Genomic DNA, 19,269 nt, shown 5'->3' with positions numbered 1-19,269 from the left:
GATTCTGAATCGAAAATTTTCAAACGAACACGAGTCTGATTCAAATAACTTAACGAATAAGATTCAAACATGATATACTCAGTTTGTCCACAGCTCTAGAGTCTAGACTACTCTTGTGATACTCTAGGAACACTCGGCTTCAAATCCGTCGAGGTAATTAACCCATTATGTCTGTATTATATGGTCGGTGTTAAAACATTAAATAGCTGTTTAACGTGCACTGGATGGATTCCTTCTAGATTTTGAACATCGTGAAGGTAAAGGGCCAACTTAGCCCGGTTTGATACTGGGTCGGTCCAAGGTTGTGGGTCCGTTTTAGACTATATAAAGCACTACCTACGCGACGTCGTTCCTATCTGGGTTATTTTGACAACCTAGTCAAATTGGTTTTCCAACCTATTTGCACTTTTTTTTTTTTAAAATTCTGTCCCAGCTGATTGTTTTCTGCTTTTCTGTCGATAATTTTGGTCCTTTTCTTGATTCTGCGTTTGACGCAATTTAGGTTTTGGAGCTATTTTTACCGTCTCCTCTGAAAGTTTGAGCCCTTGAGTTCGTTGAATCGGGTAGGATTTTGCGATTTGTTTGAATTTGTTGATAATAAATTGTTTAGTAACCGTTGTTAGGTAAAATTTGCAGCATGTTAGTTTGACGAGGATGAATCAAGGAGGGACTACTGATACTCTAACAACACTGGGCACCAATTCCGTCGAGGTAACTAACCAAATCTTTTGTATTTTATGGTTGAATAATATAAACCATTTTATGTTGAAGATGTTGCTCGGTGTTATCAGGTAGAAGGTAAAATTGTAAAAAGAGCTGCTTAATGAGCATTAGGATGGGTTGTTTCTAAAGGTTGAACATTGGATTAGGCAGGATTTAGCTGCTTTTGTTTGAGATATGAACTTCTCGTTGCTAGCTTGAGTTAGGAAACAAGAAATTAGGTACTAATTTGTGCACTATCTGGTTCTAGCAAGCTTATGGAATGGTTTTGGGGTTTATTGAGTGGCATTGGACGTGATTCTCGTCAGTTTCATTTGAGTAAAAATGGCGAACGTTGATGCGAGTTTTAAGAATACACCCTCAAAGTTTTTTGTTTGTGCTGGGGTTGGGGAACTAAGATTCCATAAATTATCCAGTTGGATTTTTCTGCAAAATCCAGGATTTATGTTCTAATATGTATGAAAACCTGGCTTGCTGGCATCGTTACTCAGTACTATGTCATCACTTGTATTGCTGGCAGTAAGTTTGAGTGAGAAAGCACCCTTTCTCTTTCATTTCTGCTTTCTCTGGTCATTGTTCTATAGCGTTTCTTTTTTTTTTTGAGTAAACTAAATGGAAGCTGCTAATTTTTCTTCTTAGCTAGTTGCATAAGGATTGCAAACCCTAAAACATACTCATAAGCATAGTGTCCATCATTACGAGTTTGTGATAGATGTGTTTGTTGTGTTAACATGAGATTCGAAGTGGATTGGCGTGGGCTAAAAGTTCTTGTCTTATTCTGTATGTGCAGAGGATTTTCTTTGTGCTTTGTGCTGCCTTGTTCTTCACTAGTTAGTTGCTGTTTCTCATTGTTGTTTAAATTGATTGAACCAGTTCTTTTAATTGTCATAACGATCACCTGTACAAAGGCCTATTTTGGTTGAGTTAAGTGCGAACCAGATAATGATATGGAGAGAAAAATTTTATGTTAATTTGTTGTAGAGCTTTTTAGTGTGACAATTGAGAGAAATAAATGGGTTCTAGATGTTTGTGAAGCCCATTGTTTTATATTTGAGAATTTGGAAGAATTGGACTGAAAGGCAGAGCCCTTACTTGAAACCATCTACAATAACAAAATGGGCCATTAAACAGTTTCTAAGTTGAAACTAGAGGATGAAATTGTGAAAGTTGCACAGTTGTGATCTTCTCTAACACAACTTTCGAATATGATATATTCTCTCGTTAAAATTTCTCTAACTTCATGATGGAAGTGTTTCTCACCCTGTATATCTCTAAGAAAACAATGCAGATTTGAACTCATGGTTTGTTGACTCCTGCTATGCATAATTTATGATCTTTAGGCTCTCAAAATCTAAAGTTAAATGTTACACTGTAGTTTTAGATCTTCCACAGTAGAATTATCTTTCTAAGTTCCATTCAGGATTTACATTTGTAAAAAATAAACCATAGTACATATTTAATTCAGTGAGACTATTATTCACAGGCTTCAGCCTTTGTTGAATGGGAAAGTGTCTATATTTTATTACTATTCGTATGGTTGTTACTACTGTAGTATATGAAACATATTACATTATAATCTTCTTTGGGAAGTTGATGTGGATTACCTCTATATTTATATCTAAGATTTTCTTGGTGGCTTCTGGGTTTCTTGTTTTGTATCCTTTTTGTTTTGTTTTCTTGCTTTCTTCCTCTACCTGTTATGTGTCATGTTGTAAATGCAGATTATATTTGTAATTGATGCACTTTTATCAAAAGAAAACTGGGAAAAAGAATTTTTTGAAAATGTGTTTCTTGTATCTAAAAACAAATTTATCCTTGTTTTCCAGAAGTATCCAGTCATTGATCCAAGTCAAGCACATGCATCCTCTTACTATGCCTCAACTAGCTCTGCACCAATATCATGGACCACCCATGGGGCAAATAATTATCCTAGGGAGAATGGAACCGTTTCTACTTCCACTTATCATCATGACCAACAAGCAGAATTAACCTCAAGGAGTGTCCAAGATGGATTAAATGGGGCACCTGTTGTATCCACTTCAACTTCTGGGGCAGTAAATGTACAACACGATTACAATAGTTATTCAACCTACCAGAATACAGATCCGTATGGATATGGAAATACAGGATATGCATCTTACTATAATAATTATCAGCAGCAAACAAGTCAACCATATCAACCTCCTGTAGGAGCATACCAAAACTCAGGTGCTCCTTATCAGCCTCTTTCCTCATTTCAGAATACTGGGTCTTATGCTGGGTCTGCAAGTTATTCAAGCACTTACTACAATCCTGCTGATTATCAGACAGCCGGAGGTTATCAGAGTGGTGTTTATAGCAACCAGACCAATTATTGGCAAGAAGGACAGTACGCAACATACTCTTCTCAATATCCCAACTACACCCCAGACTCGACTACATTGTACAGTTCCACTCCTAGTGCTGCATCTTCACAGTATGCACATCATTATAAGCAATGGGCTGACTATTACAATCAAACACAAACAGAAGTCAGCTGTGCTCCAGGGACAGAAAATGTTTCTGCTTCTGGTGCACCTAGTCTGAGTTCTGTCCCTGGTGGGTATCCAGCAGCAAATAGTCAAGCCTCTGCACCTTATATTACGTCCTGGAGGCCGGAATCTACATCTTCTGAATTACCTGCGGCACAGGTTTTTTGTCCCTCCTATTGAATGTGTTCACTGATAGTTGATATTTTTACGTTCAATGATAGAATTCACATTTAGTACAAGGTTAAGCATTTACTTTCATGTGCAACTTTCATGAATTACGGACGTTGAAGTGTGCATTTTCAGGAACTAGGTTTGGCCTATTAATCTAGGCATATTCTTTCCTGTCTAAGTTTCTACTAACAATATTCTTTAGAATTTGGTTCTGGGGTGTGGATAGAATTCACCATTCCTGGTTTAAATTTGCTGCAATCACATATCTCTGTGACAGTGCTTCGAATGTTCAGAGAATATCTGTTTCTTCTTTATGTGTGAATTTTTACTTGTTCATGTGTCCTTCATGGTTTTGGTACCTGTTTACTTGTGTCATATGTTCACTGGTGATATAATGAAGCAATGCCAGCATCATGTTTTGGTTGATTAATAACGTGATTGCTTATGCACTGCTTTTCCCTTTCCAGTCTGGTACAGTGAATGGTGGTGTTCATGATGGGCATTGGAAGCCTGCACCTGCAGTTTTTCAAAATCAAAATTTGAATTCAGTGCAACATGTTCAAATGCCTTTAGAGACAAGTTCCACATATGAAAGCTTCCAGAATCAGCAAAATCACGCACATTCTCAAGGACATAACTTAGTGTATACAGCTACGCATCAGGTTCCCCAAAGTTATCAGTCATCTTTACAAACTGTTTCACAAATTGCTCCACAGCTTGATTCGCGCAGGGCAAGCAGCAAATTGCAGATTCCTACAAATCCTAGAATTGCTTCAAATTTGGGCTTGGGTTTTCCAAAAGTAGAGAAGGATATTTCTGCAAGCACTGCAGCTTCAAAGCCTGCCTACATTAGTGTTTCACTGACAAAGCCAAATGAGAAAGTGCCATCTGAAGATGCTGCTGATTCTATACTAAAGGTACAATTTGCTTCCCTCTGGTGGTCATTTATAATTTCTCATTTCCTGTGGCATAAATACATTTCTAAACTGTACACTTGATATATGGTTTCATGTTCAATCAGATTTATATTTTACTGCTGCATTTTAGGCACTTGAAATATTGTAACTATCTAAAGATCATCCTATGAACTAGCTTTATCTGTACATAGGTTTATGTGTTTGTCTTTTTTACTTGTTTGGAATTCCACTGTTGCTTGACCTCCTTCTAAAGTTATGGAGTGGTGTTGGACTTTGAATTTCCATTTCAATTGTAGCTGATTTACTTTTTAGTTGCAAAAGGCAAAAGGTGTCCCCTTTTTGAGCAAATACCACTGGACTTATTTTACGCAAGGATGTCAGTAGGCAGTCTTGGCTTGTTTCTTCTGCTCTGCAATGTTGATGCGTACTTCTAGTTACGCACTTGTTAATTTTGATATCATATTTCTTAGGTGGACATCTTACTAGTCCTCTTCCTCCTATATCTAGTTAGTCAAATTTTGTATTTAACGTTTTTAGATGAGTTTTGGTTCACCTTATGGTTGTAGTATTGAGGTTGCCATCGAACTTACTGAACCCATTTGTTGGGCTCTTGAACGTCTAGCATCATACGAGTTCAAATTTGACTTATTTTGTACTTTCTATGAATGTGCATTCAGTTTCTGCATTTTGAATGCATGTTCATATTTACAGTATCTGTGGGTGGCATTAACTGATCTCCATGTTTTATTTTTTATTTTTAAATTGATCTCTATTTTTGTTATTTGTAGCCTGGCATGTTTCCAAAGTCACTGTGTGGTTATGTCGAAAGGGCTTTGGCTCGCTGCAAAGGTGATGCACAAATGGTGGCTTCTCAAGCTGTCATGAAAGAGGTAAGCAAAGTGTACTGATGTTGCTTTTGCTGTGTCATTAGGGATGTCCATATTTGGTAGTAGACAAACTGCAAAAAATCCTCGAGTCATCTCGAATGGATTAGGGAGCAGTGGTTTTTGATCTTTCTGTGCCAATCTTCATAGGTTCTAAATTATAGTCATCTGGTGAAGAAAGTATGTGCTTTTGTGTGAATTGTATTTCTGTTTTAATATTTTTTTGTCAGATGTGATAGATGGAGATCAACTACCAACTTCAATTTATCCTTTTCCTTCTTTTGTTTTCTTTGGTAAATGCCATAGATTGCTCTCTCTCTCTCTCTCTCTCTCTCTCGTGCGTGTGTATAAGTTTAGAGTTCATTTGCAAAGTTGACTTGTTCATATTGCACATACTGTTGGGTTGCTGTTGGCGTTAGTATGTGCACTCCTGTATATGCTGGTTTCTGGTTATAGAGTTTACTTATGATGTGGGAAGACTTCTGCTTTCACCTTTTCATGGAAATCTTAGTTCTATGTCATTCACAGTTTACTACAGCTGCCAATTGTTTAAGTTTTATTTTTTGTTATGCATTTTGTTTGTTACAATGCAGTTCTTTGTTTCTACTTTTCTCTTGTGCTGTTTACTTATCTCTTATATGTTACTGCACTTGTTAGATTATCATGAAGGCAACCGCTGATGGTACTCTACATACAAGAGATTGGGATACAGAGCCTCTTTTCCCCCTGCCGAATGCAGATGCTGCTAATCAAGAGTATCTCCCTCTTCCTCTCTCTGCCCCCTTCCTCCCTTCTGCTTTCTACCTTGAGCATCCATGATAAATAAGAAGAAAACATTCAACATTTTATGATCTTGTTAATAGTGTCACATGCCCAACACAATTTGTTGAGATATGTAAGGCAACATACTTTTCTTTTGTAAATGCTGACATTGTTATTAATATAAGTACTCATCAACAAGAATTACCACATGTAAATCTTGATTCAGGTGTTTTGAGTGTGGAAGCTCCCAATACTTCAATTTCCTTGGTCCCAATACTTTTTTCTTTTGGCTATAAGTCGTATATGAGGAAAACTGTCTTAAATGTCGATATTTTGTGAAGTTATTCCTTTGGTATTTTTGTTCTTGGCACTGGTCAATGGAACCCCCCCCCCCCCTCTTTTTCTTTATGTTAGATTCTAAAAGATGCTAAATAATTTAATGCAATTTTTATCCTTTAGCATTACAAGAATGAAAAGAGTGTAGTTGTGGAGTAAAGATTGACTTCATTTTGTCTCGTTGAATGCAGACATATACTGTTCTCAACTCCCATTTCTTCATTACCAAAAAGCAGAAGTCCTAGTAGACGATCCAAAAGTAGGTGGGAACCTATATCAGAAGAGAAAGTGGCTGACAAGCCTCCTGCTGCTGCTGCCCGTGAACCTGTAAAATATGGTTTTTGGAACAAACAGGTATCTGGTTTAATCTAATTTCAGTGGAAAACCAAGAATTTCCTTGGTAGTTTTACCATTGAATTTGATTTTCTAGCTTGTCAAGCCTTCGTTCTCTCACATAGGTGGCAAAAAACCAAGTCAAGGTGATTGAATGTGGGTTTAACGTCTCTTTTCTTATTTCAGCCGGAAAATAAGTAGAATTTGTGTTCAATGAATTGGAGTTTTGGTAGGTCTAGAAAATAGTGTATTGTTATGAGTTAGTTGTTCTATGATTCTCACTTTTAAGTTCATGCACAGCACTATACAGTTGGAAAAACAGAGAACAAGGTGGATAACTGGAGTAATACCAAATTTTCTTTACCAGAACAGAAAAGCTCCAACAAAAATTCTTTCAGGCCAGCTAAGAAGCAACGTCTTGTTGATGGTCTAAGTGCAGCTGATAATGGTGATGAATCAAGTGAGAGTGATAAGGAACAAACTTTAACAGCATATTATTCTGCTGCTGTAGCACTTGCTGATTCACCAGAGGAAAGAAAGAGACGTGAAAGTCGATCAAAACGTTTTGAAAAGGGACATGGAAACCGAGCAGAAATTAATCATTTTAGGCAGAAAAGTGCTGGTGCTGGTGCTGGCAATCTATATACTAGACGAGCTAGTGCATTGGTGCATAGCAGAAACTTTGAGGACAGTGGCACCAAGGCTGTTGAAGATATTGACTGGGATGCTCTTACTGTTAAAGGGACCTCTCAGGAAATTGAGAAACGTTATCTGCGCCTTACTTCGGCTCCTGATCCTGTCACGGTAAATGTTTTGTCTGTGCCTGTGGTCGTTTACGATTGAATTGTTGGCTTAGACTAACTTGAGCTGCTTGTCTTGAATAATAAAATCTTGCAGGTAAGACCAGAAGAGGTCTTGGAAAAAGCCCTGCTTATGGTGCAAAATTCTGAAAAGAATTACCTTTATAAGTGCGATCAGTTAAAATCCATTCGGCAAGACTTGACTGTACAGCATATATGCAATGAGTTAACTGTAAAGGTATATAATTTTTTGTTAAGAATGTGTCTCAGGATTTCTTACAAACATATCAATGTCAAACTTGGCTGGGAATCTTGTTAGTCGGTCATTTTGGGTGAGTAGAGATGTTGAGTATGACTACTTTCTTTACAATATTCATGGCATCACCCCCTCTTTCAGGTTTATGAAACTCATGCTCGTTTAGCAATTGAAGTTGGGGATCTGCCAGAGTTTAATCAGGTCTGTTTTTAATTTGGAATTAACCCAGCTTGAGAACTTCTAGTTTGGAATGCTTCATAAATAGTTTATTCTAGTCTAATTCTGTTCTTCTTTTATGCATCTGGAGATTTTGGTATGTTGTTTAATGTATGGTGGCTATTACCTAAGACCAGTAGGCATTCAATTTGTTGTGTAACCTATTCTGCTACGAATTAGTGATGTGTCTGTTGTGATGCTAATTTACATGCACAGCATAATCACATTTATGGGTTACAAGCTATGAGTTTATTTGGATGATTTATTTGAGACAATTACTGTAGCACTTTTTGTGATGTGATGTATGTGAGATAAAAAGGTGATTGGGAAGATAAAAAGGTGGTTGAAATTTGTGAAGTAAATTTTTTTATTTGAAATCAAGCCAATTCAAACAAACCCATATATGTTTCTGATAAATAAGGGATAACAAGAATTGGAGATGCCTTGCTTGATCAACATGAGAAACCTAATGTGGAAAAATAAGTGTGGTACTATGGCTTATATGTACTAATTTATTATGTGTACTTGTTATTATCTGTCAATCCAATTTTTTTAAATTAATTTTTTTGAAAGATAGTTTTATTTTTTTGTTCCAATAAAACTGCATTTGTAGCTCTCTTATAATGCATAGACGACACGGTGGTGGAGTTTAAGATGCACTTTTAGTTGTGTTTAATTTCTATTTTTGCCCAAGCAGCATTCTTCGTGTAGCATGGATTAAACTTCATGTTTCTTCATTTTGTTGGAGTGACTATTTGTTGCAGGGATTGACATTCTTGATCTGGTTATGCAGTGCCAATCCCAGTTGAAAACGCTTTATGCTGAAGGAATCAGGGGATGCCATTTGGAGTTTGCTGCATACAATTTACTCTGTGTAATCCTGCACTCTAACAATAACAGAGATCTCCTGTCTGTGATGTCAAGGTTGTTAGCTAAATCTGGAATTAGTCGTTCACAGATTAGTTGTCTTTTTGCCGATTACTGTTCTCAGATTAACTGTACCCATAGGATCTTTATCAAGAGACACACCACCTACTTCCAACAGTGCTCAGCCCTCCCTTTTTTACATTCTTACTCAGAGAGGAGCTATCTGCTGAATCTTGCTGGCTCTTATTTTACTGTGTCTCCCTCTAGTAGCATTGCCTGAAAGGCTTATTGGTTTCTGTTAACTTAGGTCAATTTAGCTGTCGGTGATGTTGCTTATTTTAGACTTTGGAATTGTAAATCTTTCGTAATTTCAATGTACGACATACTTATAAACAATATCATTTTCGCTATGTACTTGCATCCTGCTGGAGCTATTCTGTATAGTCATGTCAAATATTCATTTTGACAGTAGAAACTGGATTGAATCTGCATTGTGCATGAGCTTTTATCAACTGTAAATCATGTTAGACTGTATGCTTCCAGATTAGATCATGTTCATGCAGTGGATACAATTGTACTGAAGTGTTCATAATTAGTGTGCCTAGAGAAGTTTATCACTAGTTTTATTTTTATTTTGCAAGATGAGTTTTGAATGTTTTTGACGTAACATTGATTGCACAGATTATCAGCTGATGCTAGGAAAAATGATGCTGTGAAACACGCTCTTGCAGTTCGTTCAGCAGTGACTTCAGGGAATTATGTTCTGTTTTTCAGGCTATACAAAACAGCTCCCAACCTTAGTACTCTTCTCATGGGTGGGTAGAATTCAAGTCATCATGCTTATTTCACTTCTCCTTATTGTCCATTCTTATTACCTAACACGATGAGTTCATTATACTTGGTGAACTGCAGATCTTTATGTTGAAAAGATGCGATATGCAGCAGTAAAGTGTATGTCTCGTTCATATCGTCCTACTATTCCCGTCGCATACATTTCTCAGGTTCTGGGCTTCGGTAATGCCTCGCCCACAACTGAAGCAAGTGATGAGAAGGAAAGAGATGGAGTTGAAGAATGTGCAGAATGGTTGAAGGCTCATGGTGCATGCCTATCTAATGATAATGCTGGGGAGATGCTTCTTGACACAAAGGTATGTCTTTTCCCTCTCCTAGTGCATGAAAGACTTGATAGCTGTTATGGGCTGGGAAGGGGGGAAATAATCGAGCCAAAAGAGTCCTGGTTATGTTTTTAAATTGGACAGCTTTTCTCCTTTCTGGTTCATTTCTGTTTGAAGCTAAAACTATTTAATTGGCCTTTGAATGTTCAGGTATCTATGTCAAGCCTCTACATGCCAGAACCTGAGGATGCCGTGAGCCATGGAGATGCTAATCTTGCAGTTGACGATTTTTTGGCACGGAATCCTGTATAAGTTGGTATGGTTAAATGAAAGAGTCGTCTGAAGGTCCTGTCTGGGGGGAATCTGATTAAGCCATCACAGAGATCAGTTCCAAGAAATTTTGCTTGGAGATTTGCGCAGGGCAGCTGTTCAATTAGCGGGGACGTGGACTTCTGTTATATCAACTGTATGTTGTGAGATATTATGAATTGAAAGGGAAAGGAAATGTGAGTTCCCATTGAAGTGCTTCTCCCAGTGTACTGATGGGATGCACTTGTACTTCCAACTCATTAATAGATATCAGTGTCTCGAAAGAAATTACCATTCTTTCCAGGGATGATAGAGAACTATACAAATGTATATTGGAAGGGAAAATGAAATAAGCAATAGTAACGTTTACACTGTAGGTTTGGACCTAGAGTCAGGAAGATGGCATGAGCCTGACTTGTTTGTATGATGGCTATTGAATATCATCAATTTTGGCGGTTCATCACTGGACTTGATTTTTCCTGCCTCTTGAAGCTTCCACTGTCGAGGATTCTTATATAAATATTTGTTAAAACTCCGTCTATTAATTGTTTGGTGGCTTAACATGATGTAGCTATTTTCTTTGCTATGATGCAAATTATGTGCTTTGCTACCGCGCATGCTCTTATCGTTACTACTACACTGTTTTCCTCCTCTACATCGTGCATGCTTGCATTACATGGTGATGAAGAGTCACAGAGGAACTGATTGTTTGCATCTTATTATTGCGTTGTTGCAGGTACTCAGCAACTGCTAAGATTTCTTGCACTCTGATTCTTGCGTCTCGCTATTGCGTTTCAGACGTTTAGCAAGTGCTAAAATTACTTGCGCACGGTAAATAATTAATAAACAAAATGTATTCACACATTTTTTTTTTAGGGTTTCCCTCACATACATAATTAGTGAGGGATGGAAATATTCATTTTTTGAAATATAAGGGATGGAGAAATTCATTTTGTGAAATGTGAGAGATGAAAAAATCATTTTATAAAATATGAGGGACGAAAAAATTTGATTTATAAAATGTGGAGGACTATAGATCAGATTATGTAAAATATAATTTGACAAATTTACCCTTAAAAAATGATCACGTGCCTTGCACGTGATGGATTTCGGCCAAAAAATGATCGGAAATCTAGTTAGGGACTATATTTGACCGATGTGAATATGTAAGGGATATAAAATTACACTTTTAAAAGTGAGGGACGAAAAAAGTCATTTTACAAAATGTGAGGGACGTTTTGGACGATTTTCCCAATAATTAACCAGAGAGCAGGTTGTTACTGATGACAATTCCTAGTCTGATAGACTATCTTCTTTATTACCTGTGCACTTCGTCAATATGATTGAATTCCTAGTCTGTTGTAGTTATCGACGTCATCTCATTTAAAATGTTTTTTCATGGGTTTTAGCCTTTGACTCTTTGCAAAGTCCCATGTTCTAACTTCCAAGTGATTTTGGAAAAGCTCGATGAAAATAATCATCTAAAACCATGAATATTAGTCTCCGTTTGAGATGCCCAGATGCCCTTTCCTCAAAACTTAAAATTTTATTCATTTACCATCTAGTTTTATCCTCGATAAATTAACTCCATTTTTACGTCCAAATTCAATAATCATTCGAGGCTACAAATGTATGTAAAGAGAGAAAAAGATTATTGAATCTTTAAAATCTCTATGCGTCCCTGCCACTTTAGTGGGCCGGAGAAAGTGGATGCTTCTTAGACATCAAATTAATGTCCGGCCTATACATTTGTATAACTTACTCTATTCTAATTTAGGAGGCAAGGAGAGTTTAAGGAGGCTGTGATAGGGGACTAGCGAGTATACGGACCTAACTAGATCAAAAAAATATTCTGACATCATCTTTAAATTTTTTCGTTGCAGGTGAAGTTTGAACTCTCACCTAGGGGACAGGGAGAGTTTAAGGAGGCTGTGATATGGGACTAGTGAATATACGGACCTAACTAGACTAAAATAATATTCTGACATCATCCTTAAATTTTTTTCACTGCATGTGAGGTTTGATCTCTCTCCTACGGCCCAAACCCTCTGCAGGTGAGGTGCAGGTGAGGTTTGATCTCTCTCCTACGGCCCAAACCCTCTGCAGCCCAAACCCAAAGAGGACTTAAGCACCTCCCTGCCAGTGCCAGCCATTGATCCAGTGGTTACTAACCTGATTTCTATATTGACGTTTTGAGATTTTTTTTTTTGCCCAGTTAGCTTTCCCTTTTTCTTTTCCTTTCTCGGGGAAAGGAAAAAAAAAAGGATAAAAAGAATGCTAATTAACATGGTGAAAGAAAGGGAGTACTAGTAGGAGGAGTTGAAAATAGCCAACACCTATAAATTCAAGAACGCAAAAAGATTCAGAATTTTACATGCTTACAATTACCAACCCTTCTGAATATTAACTTTGTCAGTCTTCATTTGTCAGCAGAAGAAGAGGAGGAAGAAGCTGATGACTGGGTCCGAGGCCAAACACTTACTTTCTCTTTCTCGTACTTAACGTACAATGCCGAAGCCGCCGCCATGAAATAAACCTGAATTAGAATTATAGCCGGCGAATGGTATTTTATCACCCCCTGACCCGTTGCCAGCTCCACGAGAATCAAGGCGGTTAGGCCGATAAGAGCAATTCGCCCGTTGACCCGCTCAGAGTACGGGCTGAACCCGAATTCCACATTCAGCCCTTCTGAGACGGCCTCCTTCAGGGGCACCGGAGGGAGGTACATCCCGGAACCGGAGCTTGAGCTTGAGGCTCCCTTTTTGCCCTTCCGGGTCTTCCGGACCTCCGCTTTCTTTCCGGTTCCGCTTTTGTAGCGGAGCCGGACTTGGGAGAGGCGGTTCTCGAAGACGTCTGAGTCGGAGCCCGGGGATTCTGTTTGGGTCTGGTCAGTTTCGTCGGAGGAGGAGTCATCGGAAGTGGCCCGAGTGATGATGGTGAAGGAATGGCTGGGAGGCGCGTGGAGTTTGAGTGGAGAGCAAGTGCGTGGGGATGATGATGGAAATAAGGGATTTGGGTTAGAGAGCTGGAATGTAGAGGATGGCAATGTCGCCATTTGCGCTTCCCTTTCTTTGGTTTCTTGGATAAGGGGAGTATCCTTCTTTCAGTCTTCTCTTTTGCATTTTTGCCTTGAAAACTTTTTCTTTTTTATTTTCGCCCCTTTTGAAAAATAAATCCCTTGGAAAAGGGAATCATAAATTTCTTTGGACCAGTATGTGACTGACACTGAAAAGTCTTTATAGTGGGAATGTGCAACCGTGGCAATAGGCAGCATTATGTGTTCGAATATCCACTTATAAATAGGAGGAGGAAAAGAAAACCCATTTTTTCCTTTGGACAAAAAAAAAAAAAAAATAGCTTTGAAACTCTTCGAAAATTTGTCACAATTGAGGAAATTCGCATTTTATTTCTAAAAAAATGAGACTAATGGCGTTGACTTATCCTGAACTCTCATTTTCCTTCTCATATTTTTCTGTTCTGCATTTACAATTTTAACTATGGACCTTTCTTTCCATGCTACTTGTGAGGGTGATATTTTGTAGCTACAACTAGAAATATTGCTAGCATACAGGGAAAAAAAAATTAGCACATTATTAAATTCGAAGAACAATTATTGTCATTCAAGGACAACCTCAAAGTAGGCAAAGCCATTTGCAATTTTTCAGCCAGCCCTTCTAAACTGTTAGGAGTAGTATTTAACATCCAGCCCTAAAATTTTTTATACTTGTTCCTAGCTGTCGTGGCGGATAGAAGAAACTGTTACTACTATTGGTTTTGTTGCATGATGTCTGTTAAGAAACATATATATACACACACACACACACACAAAGTCTGAAAAGATTGTGGAAGATACGAATTTCAGGAAAGTCTGCTCTATTAAGCTTGTCATTATCCTTGCACGACGGTTCGTTTCCCTCACCAAATTATGGTACATTTTTTGCTAACACGATGTTTATGGTACATTTTTTGCTAACACGATGTTGCATTTTGTGCACCCTGCTTAAAATATGTAATTTGCTACTGACCATTCACCAATTAATCTCTAGTTTTATGCTAAATACCATGCAACTAACACATTACCTGTCGCTGGCATGATTCAATCAAAGAAGTAAAAAAAAAAAAAAAAAAAAAAATCAAAGCATGTTTTTGGAGAGAACCCGGAAGTGTAAAATTTGTTTACCAAGTACAGGCTAAATCATTTTTCTCTTCAAAGATTGTGAAAACAGAAAACTCTTCTGGGGTGATTTGTTAGAGAATCATTTACTATTAACTGGTCCATGACATACGAATAAACGATATCCTAAGCACGCATAAACTTTAAGGCACGAACACATTCATTGGACAGTTTTCTTCTTTTTCTTTTTGGAAACTAGGTTGAAATACTAGCAGTTGAGGTGCTTAGTCCCTGTTTTAACTTTCAAAAGGTGTAAAATATCACATATGAATATGATGAGATTTCATTTCCCCGTTTGAGAAAATCCAGCTTTTAATGAGTTTGGAAGGTTTTAAAATTGCAGGTTCATGATACAGATGCGAATGCATGGGGGAATTTTCTGTGCCTTCGGAATCCCAAATCTGGAAATCATCATTTTTTCATACATGTATATAAGCTCTTTCATGTCGATAATTATATTCTCTTTCCCGAGCAGAAAAGACTAGACTAATTCCCTCTCACGCATTGACATTTTACCATTACCGCTGATAAGTGGCTCCTTCTCTGTGCATGAGCCTTCAAAAGACAAATAATTGTACACAACCTAGACTCCAGCTCATACTACTTGAATACTCTGATCATCTGTTCTCAGAAAAGAAGCTTCACATGCTATGGACAGTTGATACACAATCAATCACTGATTCACTTTGCCATGCCTTTGACTTCTACAACTTAAGATTTGAGAGAATAAAGAGGCACCAAGGCCTTGCAGCAGGTGATAGAAGAAGAGTATCCCTTCAGTCTCAAGTCTCAACTAGTAGCTAGACCTTGACCAATGGCGCAGATGGAACCTGCTACCACCTCCACTGCCTGTGCATCACCAACTCCCCTTTTGGCGAGCTTTGGTGATCCAGAGGGGGAGGACAACGGCCAGGCAATTGCAGCTCACCTTGCCGTCGAAATTAGGAACCCCAACATCCAAAATCAGGCTTATCCTCTCACTCTCTCTTTCAGTAACCTCTCCTACAGTGTCAAAATAAGCCATAAACTCAACTGGTCGAGCATCATCCCCTGCAGCAATAAGAGCAACCACCCTTCTGAGGAGCCAGAGACAAAAGTTCTGCTAAATGATATCTCTGGTGAGGCACATAATGGTGAAATCTTGGCAGTTCTAGGTCCCTCGGGGTCAGGAAAATCAACCGTGATTGATGCATTGGCTAATCGGATATTTGTAGGAAGCTTAAAAGGAAAGATCACTCTCAAGTCTCAATGGCGAACAAATGGATCCGAAATTACTCAAAGCCATCTCTGCCTACGTTATGCAAGATGACCTCCTTCTGCCAATGCTCACTGTTGAAGAAACCTTGATGTTTGCAGCTGAGTTGAGGCTCCCTCAATATCTCTCGAAATCCGAAAAGATAAAAAGAGTTCACAACTTGATCGATCAATTAGACCTTCGGAAAGCAGTTCGAACCGTTACTGGAGATGAAGGGCATCGGGGTATGGCTGCAAACGAGCCGAACCGAGTCGAGTTTTGAGCTAATCGAGCCGAGCCTCGATTAAATTTTACCAAGCTCGAGCTCGAGCTCGAGCTCGACGAGCTGGCAATTTTCGAGCTCAAGCTCGACTCGAATCAAGTCGAGCCGAGCTCGAGCTCGAAAAAAATAAAAAAAATTATTTTATTTTTAAAAAAATAAAAAAAATAATATTTTTTTCTGAATAAATAATAAAATATTAAGGATATATACGTAATTTCACTATGAAAATAAAAAATTAAAATATATTTATATATAATATACGTAATTTTATTATTAAATAAAAATAAAAAATATATATAAATATATATACTCAAGCTCGCGAGCCGGCTCGCGAGCTAACGAGCTTAATATTCTGAGCTCGAGCTCGACTCGAGCTCGATTAATCTCGAGCTCGACTCGAGCGGCTCGCGAGCGGCTCGATTCGTTTGCAGCCCTACATCGGGGAGTATCTGGTGGAGAACGTCGGCGAGTTTCCATTGGAATCGAGATCATACACAATCCTATTCTTTTATTTCTTGATGAGCCCACCACAGGGCTTGACTCAACTAGTGCTTTCATGGTGGTGAAGGTTTTACAGCGCATTGCTCAGAGTGGAAGCATTCTAATCATGTCTATACGCCAGCCAAGTTTTCGAATTCTTGGCCTATTGGACCGTTTGTTATTCTTGTCTCGTGGACAAGTAGTCTACGGTGGCTCTCCATCCAATTTGCCTTTGTTTATGGAGAATTTTGGGCATCCAATACCTGCGGATAAGAACCCTTCAGAAGCTATTTTGGATCCCATTTGCGATCTTGAATATTCTGGTGATGGGATTAGCAACATGGTCCAATTCAATCAGATATGGCAAAAACAAAACCTGAGCATAGGAATAGTACCAGAAGTGGAACCATCTGGTGTCACGCATGGATTGACATTGAAGGAAGCAATCAAGTCCTGCATTTCACGAGGCAAATTGGAGTCCAGGACAACCAACAAAGATGGTATTACTCCTCGTGTTGAGATCCCAAAATATGCTAATTCCTTTTGGACTGCAGTCTGTGTTATCGAAACGATCATTCCTCCATTCCTGTCGAATGCCAGAGGTTTTTGCTAGTCGATTCGGAGCAACCCTGATTACAGGATTTATTGTGGCATCATTGTTTTGGCAACTTGATAATTCGCCCAGAGGATATCAAGAAAGAGTAGCATTTTTGTCATTTGTGACAACTACAGTCTATTACATTTGTGCTGATGGATTGGCGGTTATACTCCAGGAGAGGAACATAATGCTAAGGGAAACAAATTACAACGTCTACAGACTATGCTCCTATTGGTTCTCTGACGCATTAACCTGGATTCCGTCGCTCTTATTCCTCTCAATTACATTTTCCATCACTACATTTTGGGGACCCGGTCTCCAAGGTGGATTCACGGGGTTCTCCATCTATTTCCTAGTCATCTTGGCTTCATTTTGGGGGCGAATTCATTCGTTCTTTTTCTGTCAGGATTGCTTCCTGATATAAGCCGTGTATACATTGTTATCGCCTCGACTCTGGGTTCCTTTGCTCTCTTCTGTGGGATATGCGCAACTCGCGATCAAATCCCATCCTACTGGATTTGGTTCCACTACTTATCCCTCAAGAAGTATACTTATGAGGCAATAATGCATAATGAATTCGATGATCCCAGAAGATGTATTGTTAGAGCAATTGAAGTTTTTGATGAAACTCCCCTTGGCACAGTTCCGGTTGGATTGAAACAGCAGCTGTTGAACGGCATGGTTGAAGCCTTGGGCACGAGTACTGCAAGCTCGACGTGCATGGCCACTGGACCAGACCTAATGAAGCAGAGAGGGATGGCTGATCTTGGAAAGTGGGAATGCTTTTGGATCACCGTTGCTTGGGGATTCTTCTTTAGGATGTTGTATTACTACTCCACTTTGTTGTTTGGCAAATAAGAATAAAAGAAAGTAATTAATTTTTTTTTTTTTTTGTCAAAAGGTCATCATAAAAGAAAGTAATTAATGGACTCCTGTGAAAATGTAACACAATGTCATGATCATTATATTATATGGCGTCCTAATGTTGCAGGGAAACACCTTAATTACTTTCTTACTTACTTTCTCTGTGATGTGTGTAATGCCTACTGAACCCATCCATCGCCATGATCTTGTCATCATACAACTATGATACCGAGATGGAAGTACGTGAACAAGATATATAGGTCGTTGTTGAAACGGCGGCTTTGCTGCATCTGCTATGGAAATTGAGAGGCAGAGTATGAAATGCTTTCCTTGCCTAATTTAGTAAAGTGGTACCATTTATTTCTAATTCTTTTGACAAGTGGTGTTACAATTGATAGTAGTTCTTACACCATCATAAAAGTTTAAACTATAAGGAAGCAATTAATGTAGTGAATTGGTCAAGTACATTGGAGTATACACGGTAAACAAACCTATTTAACTAGATTTTATCCGCCCATAAATAGATAGATATGAATATCTTAAGTTTTTGCATATAAATATTATTAAATAACCCAACTAACTCATTTAGAATTATCTTCCCTCAAATCTCCTCTCTTCCCCCACCCATTTTTTTTGGTCAGATTCTTCATTTTATCATGATATTAACTATTTTTGTTTCATTATTATTATTATTATTATTATTATTATTATTATTTGTTGGTTTTATCTTATTATTTTATTTTCTCTTAGTTTGTTAACTTACTCATTTTTCAGCATTACTAATTTATGACAAGTTTTAGTTTTTTTTCCTACCTTTTCAAAATAAAATTTTAAATTTACACATGAAAAAATGCTAGGGGTTCAATATTTTTGGATTAAGTTTTTATACTAAATTTTATAGTATTTAGTTTCAAATTTTTATATTCTTATTATTCAAGTATTAAATAGTATGTAATTTTGCAACATATAGTACGAAAAGGAAAAAAATTGGTAATTAGACTTATTGAACATTATAAGTAAATATTTAAAACTAATGATGGGTGTAAAGGGTGGTATAAATTGATAACTTAGTTTACAAAAAGTTAGAATAAATGGGTTATAAATGGATGGTTTGATTACCCAATTCCTTTTTTAACTTACCCATTTATATCTATTTAATATTACCCATTTATACCCATATAATTAAATAGATATAAATGGGTTGACTCACTTATACCCATTACCCATATTAATCAACCCAAATCCGTCCAAATCACCCATTTTGACACATCTACATTGGAGTGATTTCTATACATTTATTTCTAGACTAGATCTACTGAAAATCGGAAAAAAAAAAAAAAGATGGCAGAACAGGAAAAATGGAAAAAGTAAAACTAATCTAAAAGAGACTACTAGCACTAATCAATTATTGAGCCCGCCCAAGTGTCAAAACCCACCCAA

General features: G+C 37.8%; 2 protein-coding genes and 1 pseudogene across 3 annotated transcripts; 2 read left to right on the top strand and 1 right to left on the bottom strand.

Annotated features, from left to right (window-relative positions):
• The first annotated feature begins 340 nt into the window (after window positions 1-340).
• On the top strand, window positions 341-10,656 carry LOC113725550 (SAC3 family protein A). 2 transcript variants are annotated; one of them, XM_027248773.2, is made up of 14 exons: window positions 341-563; window positions 637-711; window positions 2,550-3,389; window positions 3,869-4,318; window positions 5,107-5,208; window positions 5,860-5,957; window positions 6,492-6,654; window positions 6,934-7,437; window positions 7,531-7,671; window positions 7,831-7,890; window positions 8,699-8,829; window positions 9,454-9,587; window positions 9,685-9,920; window positions 10,098-10,656. In XM_027248773.2, the coding sequence occupies exons 2-14, from the start codon at window positions 655-657 to the stop codon at window positions 10,197-10,199; spliced, it is 3,018 nt and encodes a 1,005-aa protein (XP_027104574.2). In that variant the 5' UTR covers window positions 341-563; window positions 637-654; the 3' UTR covers window positions 10,200-10,656. The 2 variants fall into 2 exon arrangements, with proteins under 2 accessions (XP_027104574.2, XP_027104573.2); XM_027248772.2 differs by having other exon boundaries at window positions 2,547-3,389.
• Window positions 10,657-12,500: 1,844 nt separating this feature from the next.
• Window positions 12,501-13,381, bottom strand: LOC113725548 (uncharacterized). Its single transcript, XM_027248768.2, has one exon. The coding sequence runs from the start codon at window positions 13,249-13,251 to the stop codon at window positions 12,616-12,618; it is 636 nt and encodes a 211-aa protein (XP_027104569.1). The 5' UTR covers window positions 13,252-13,381; the 3' UTR covers window positions 12,501-12,615.
• A 46-nt stretch (window positions 13,382-13,427) lies between these two features.
• LOC113725546 (ABC transporter G family member 6-like) lies at window positions 13,428-17,826 on the top strand (annotated as a pseudogene).
• The last annotated feature ends 1,443 nt before the right edge of the window (window positions 17,827-19,269 follow it).

This window comes from Coffea arabica, chromosome 2c (assembly GCF_036785885.1).
Source record: "Coffea arabica cultivar ET-39 chromosome 2c, Coffea Arabica ET-39 HiFi, whole genome shotgun sequence".
Lineage (NCBI taxonomy): Eukaryota > Viridiplantae > Streptophyta > Magnoliopsida > Gentianales > Rubiaceae > Coffea > Coffea arabica.
The sequence above is the reverse complement of the archived record's forward strand: the minus strand, read 5'-3'. Positions and strand labels throughout refer to the sequence as shown.

Excerpts from the sequence above, each read along its gene's own strand:
- LOC113725550 (XM_027248772.2), top strand. The coding sequence starts at position 655 with ATGAATCAAGGAGGGACTACTGATACTCTAACAACACTGGGCACCAAT. Across the intron at positions 7,438-7,530 it reads CGGCTCCTGATCCTGTCACG|GTAAGACCAGAAGAGGTCTT; the intron begins GTAAATGTTTTG and ends AAAATCTTGCAG. Across the intron at positions 8,830-9,453 it reads CTCCTGTCTGTGATGTCAAG|ATTATCAGCTGATGCTAGGA; the intron begins GTTGTTAGCTAA and ends TTGATTGCACAG.
- LOC113725548 (XM_027248768.2), bottom strand. The coding sequence starts at position 13,251 with ATGGCGACATTGCCATCCTCTACATTCCAGCTCTCTAACCCAAATCCC.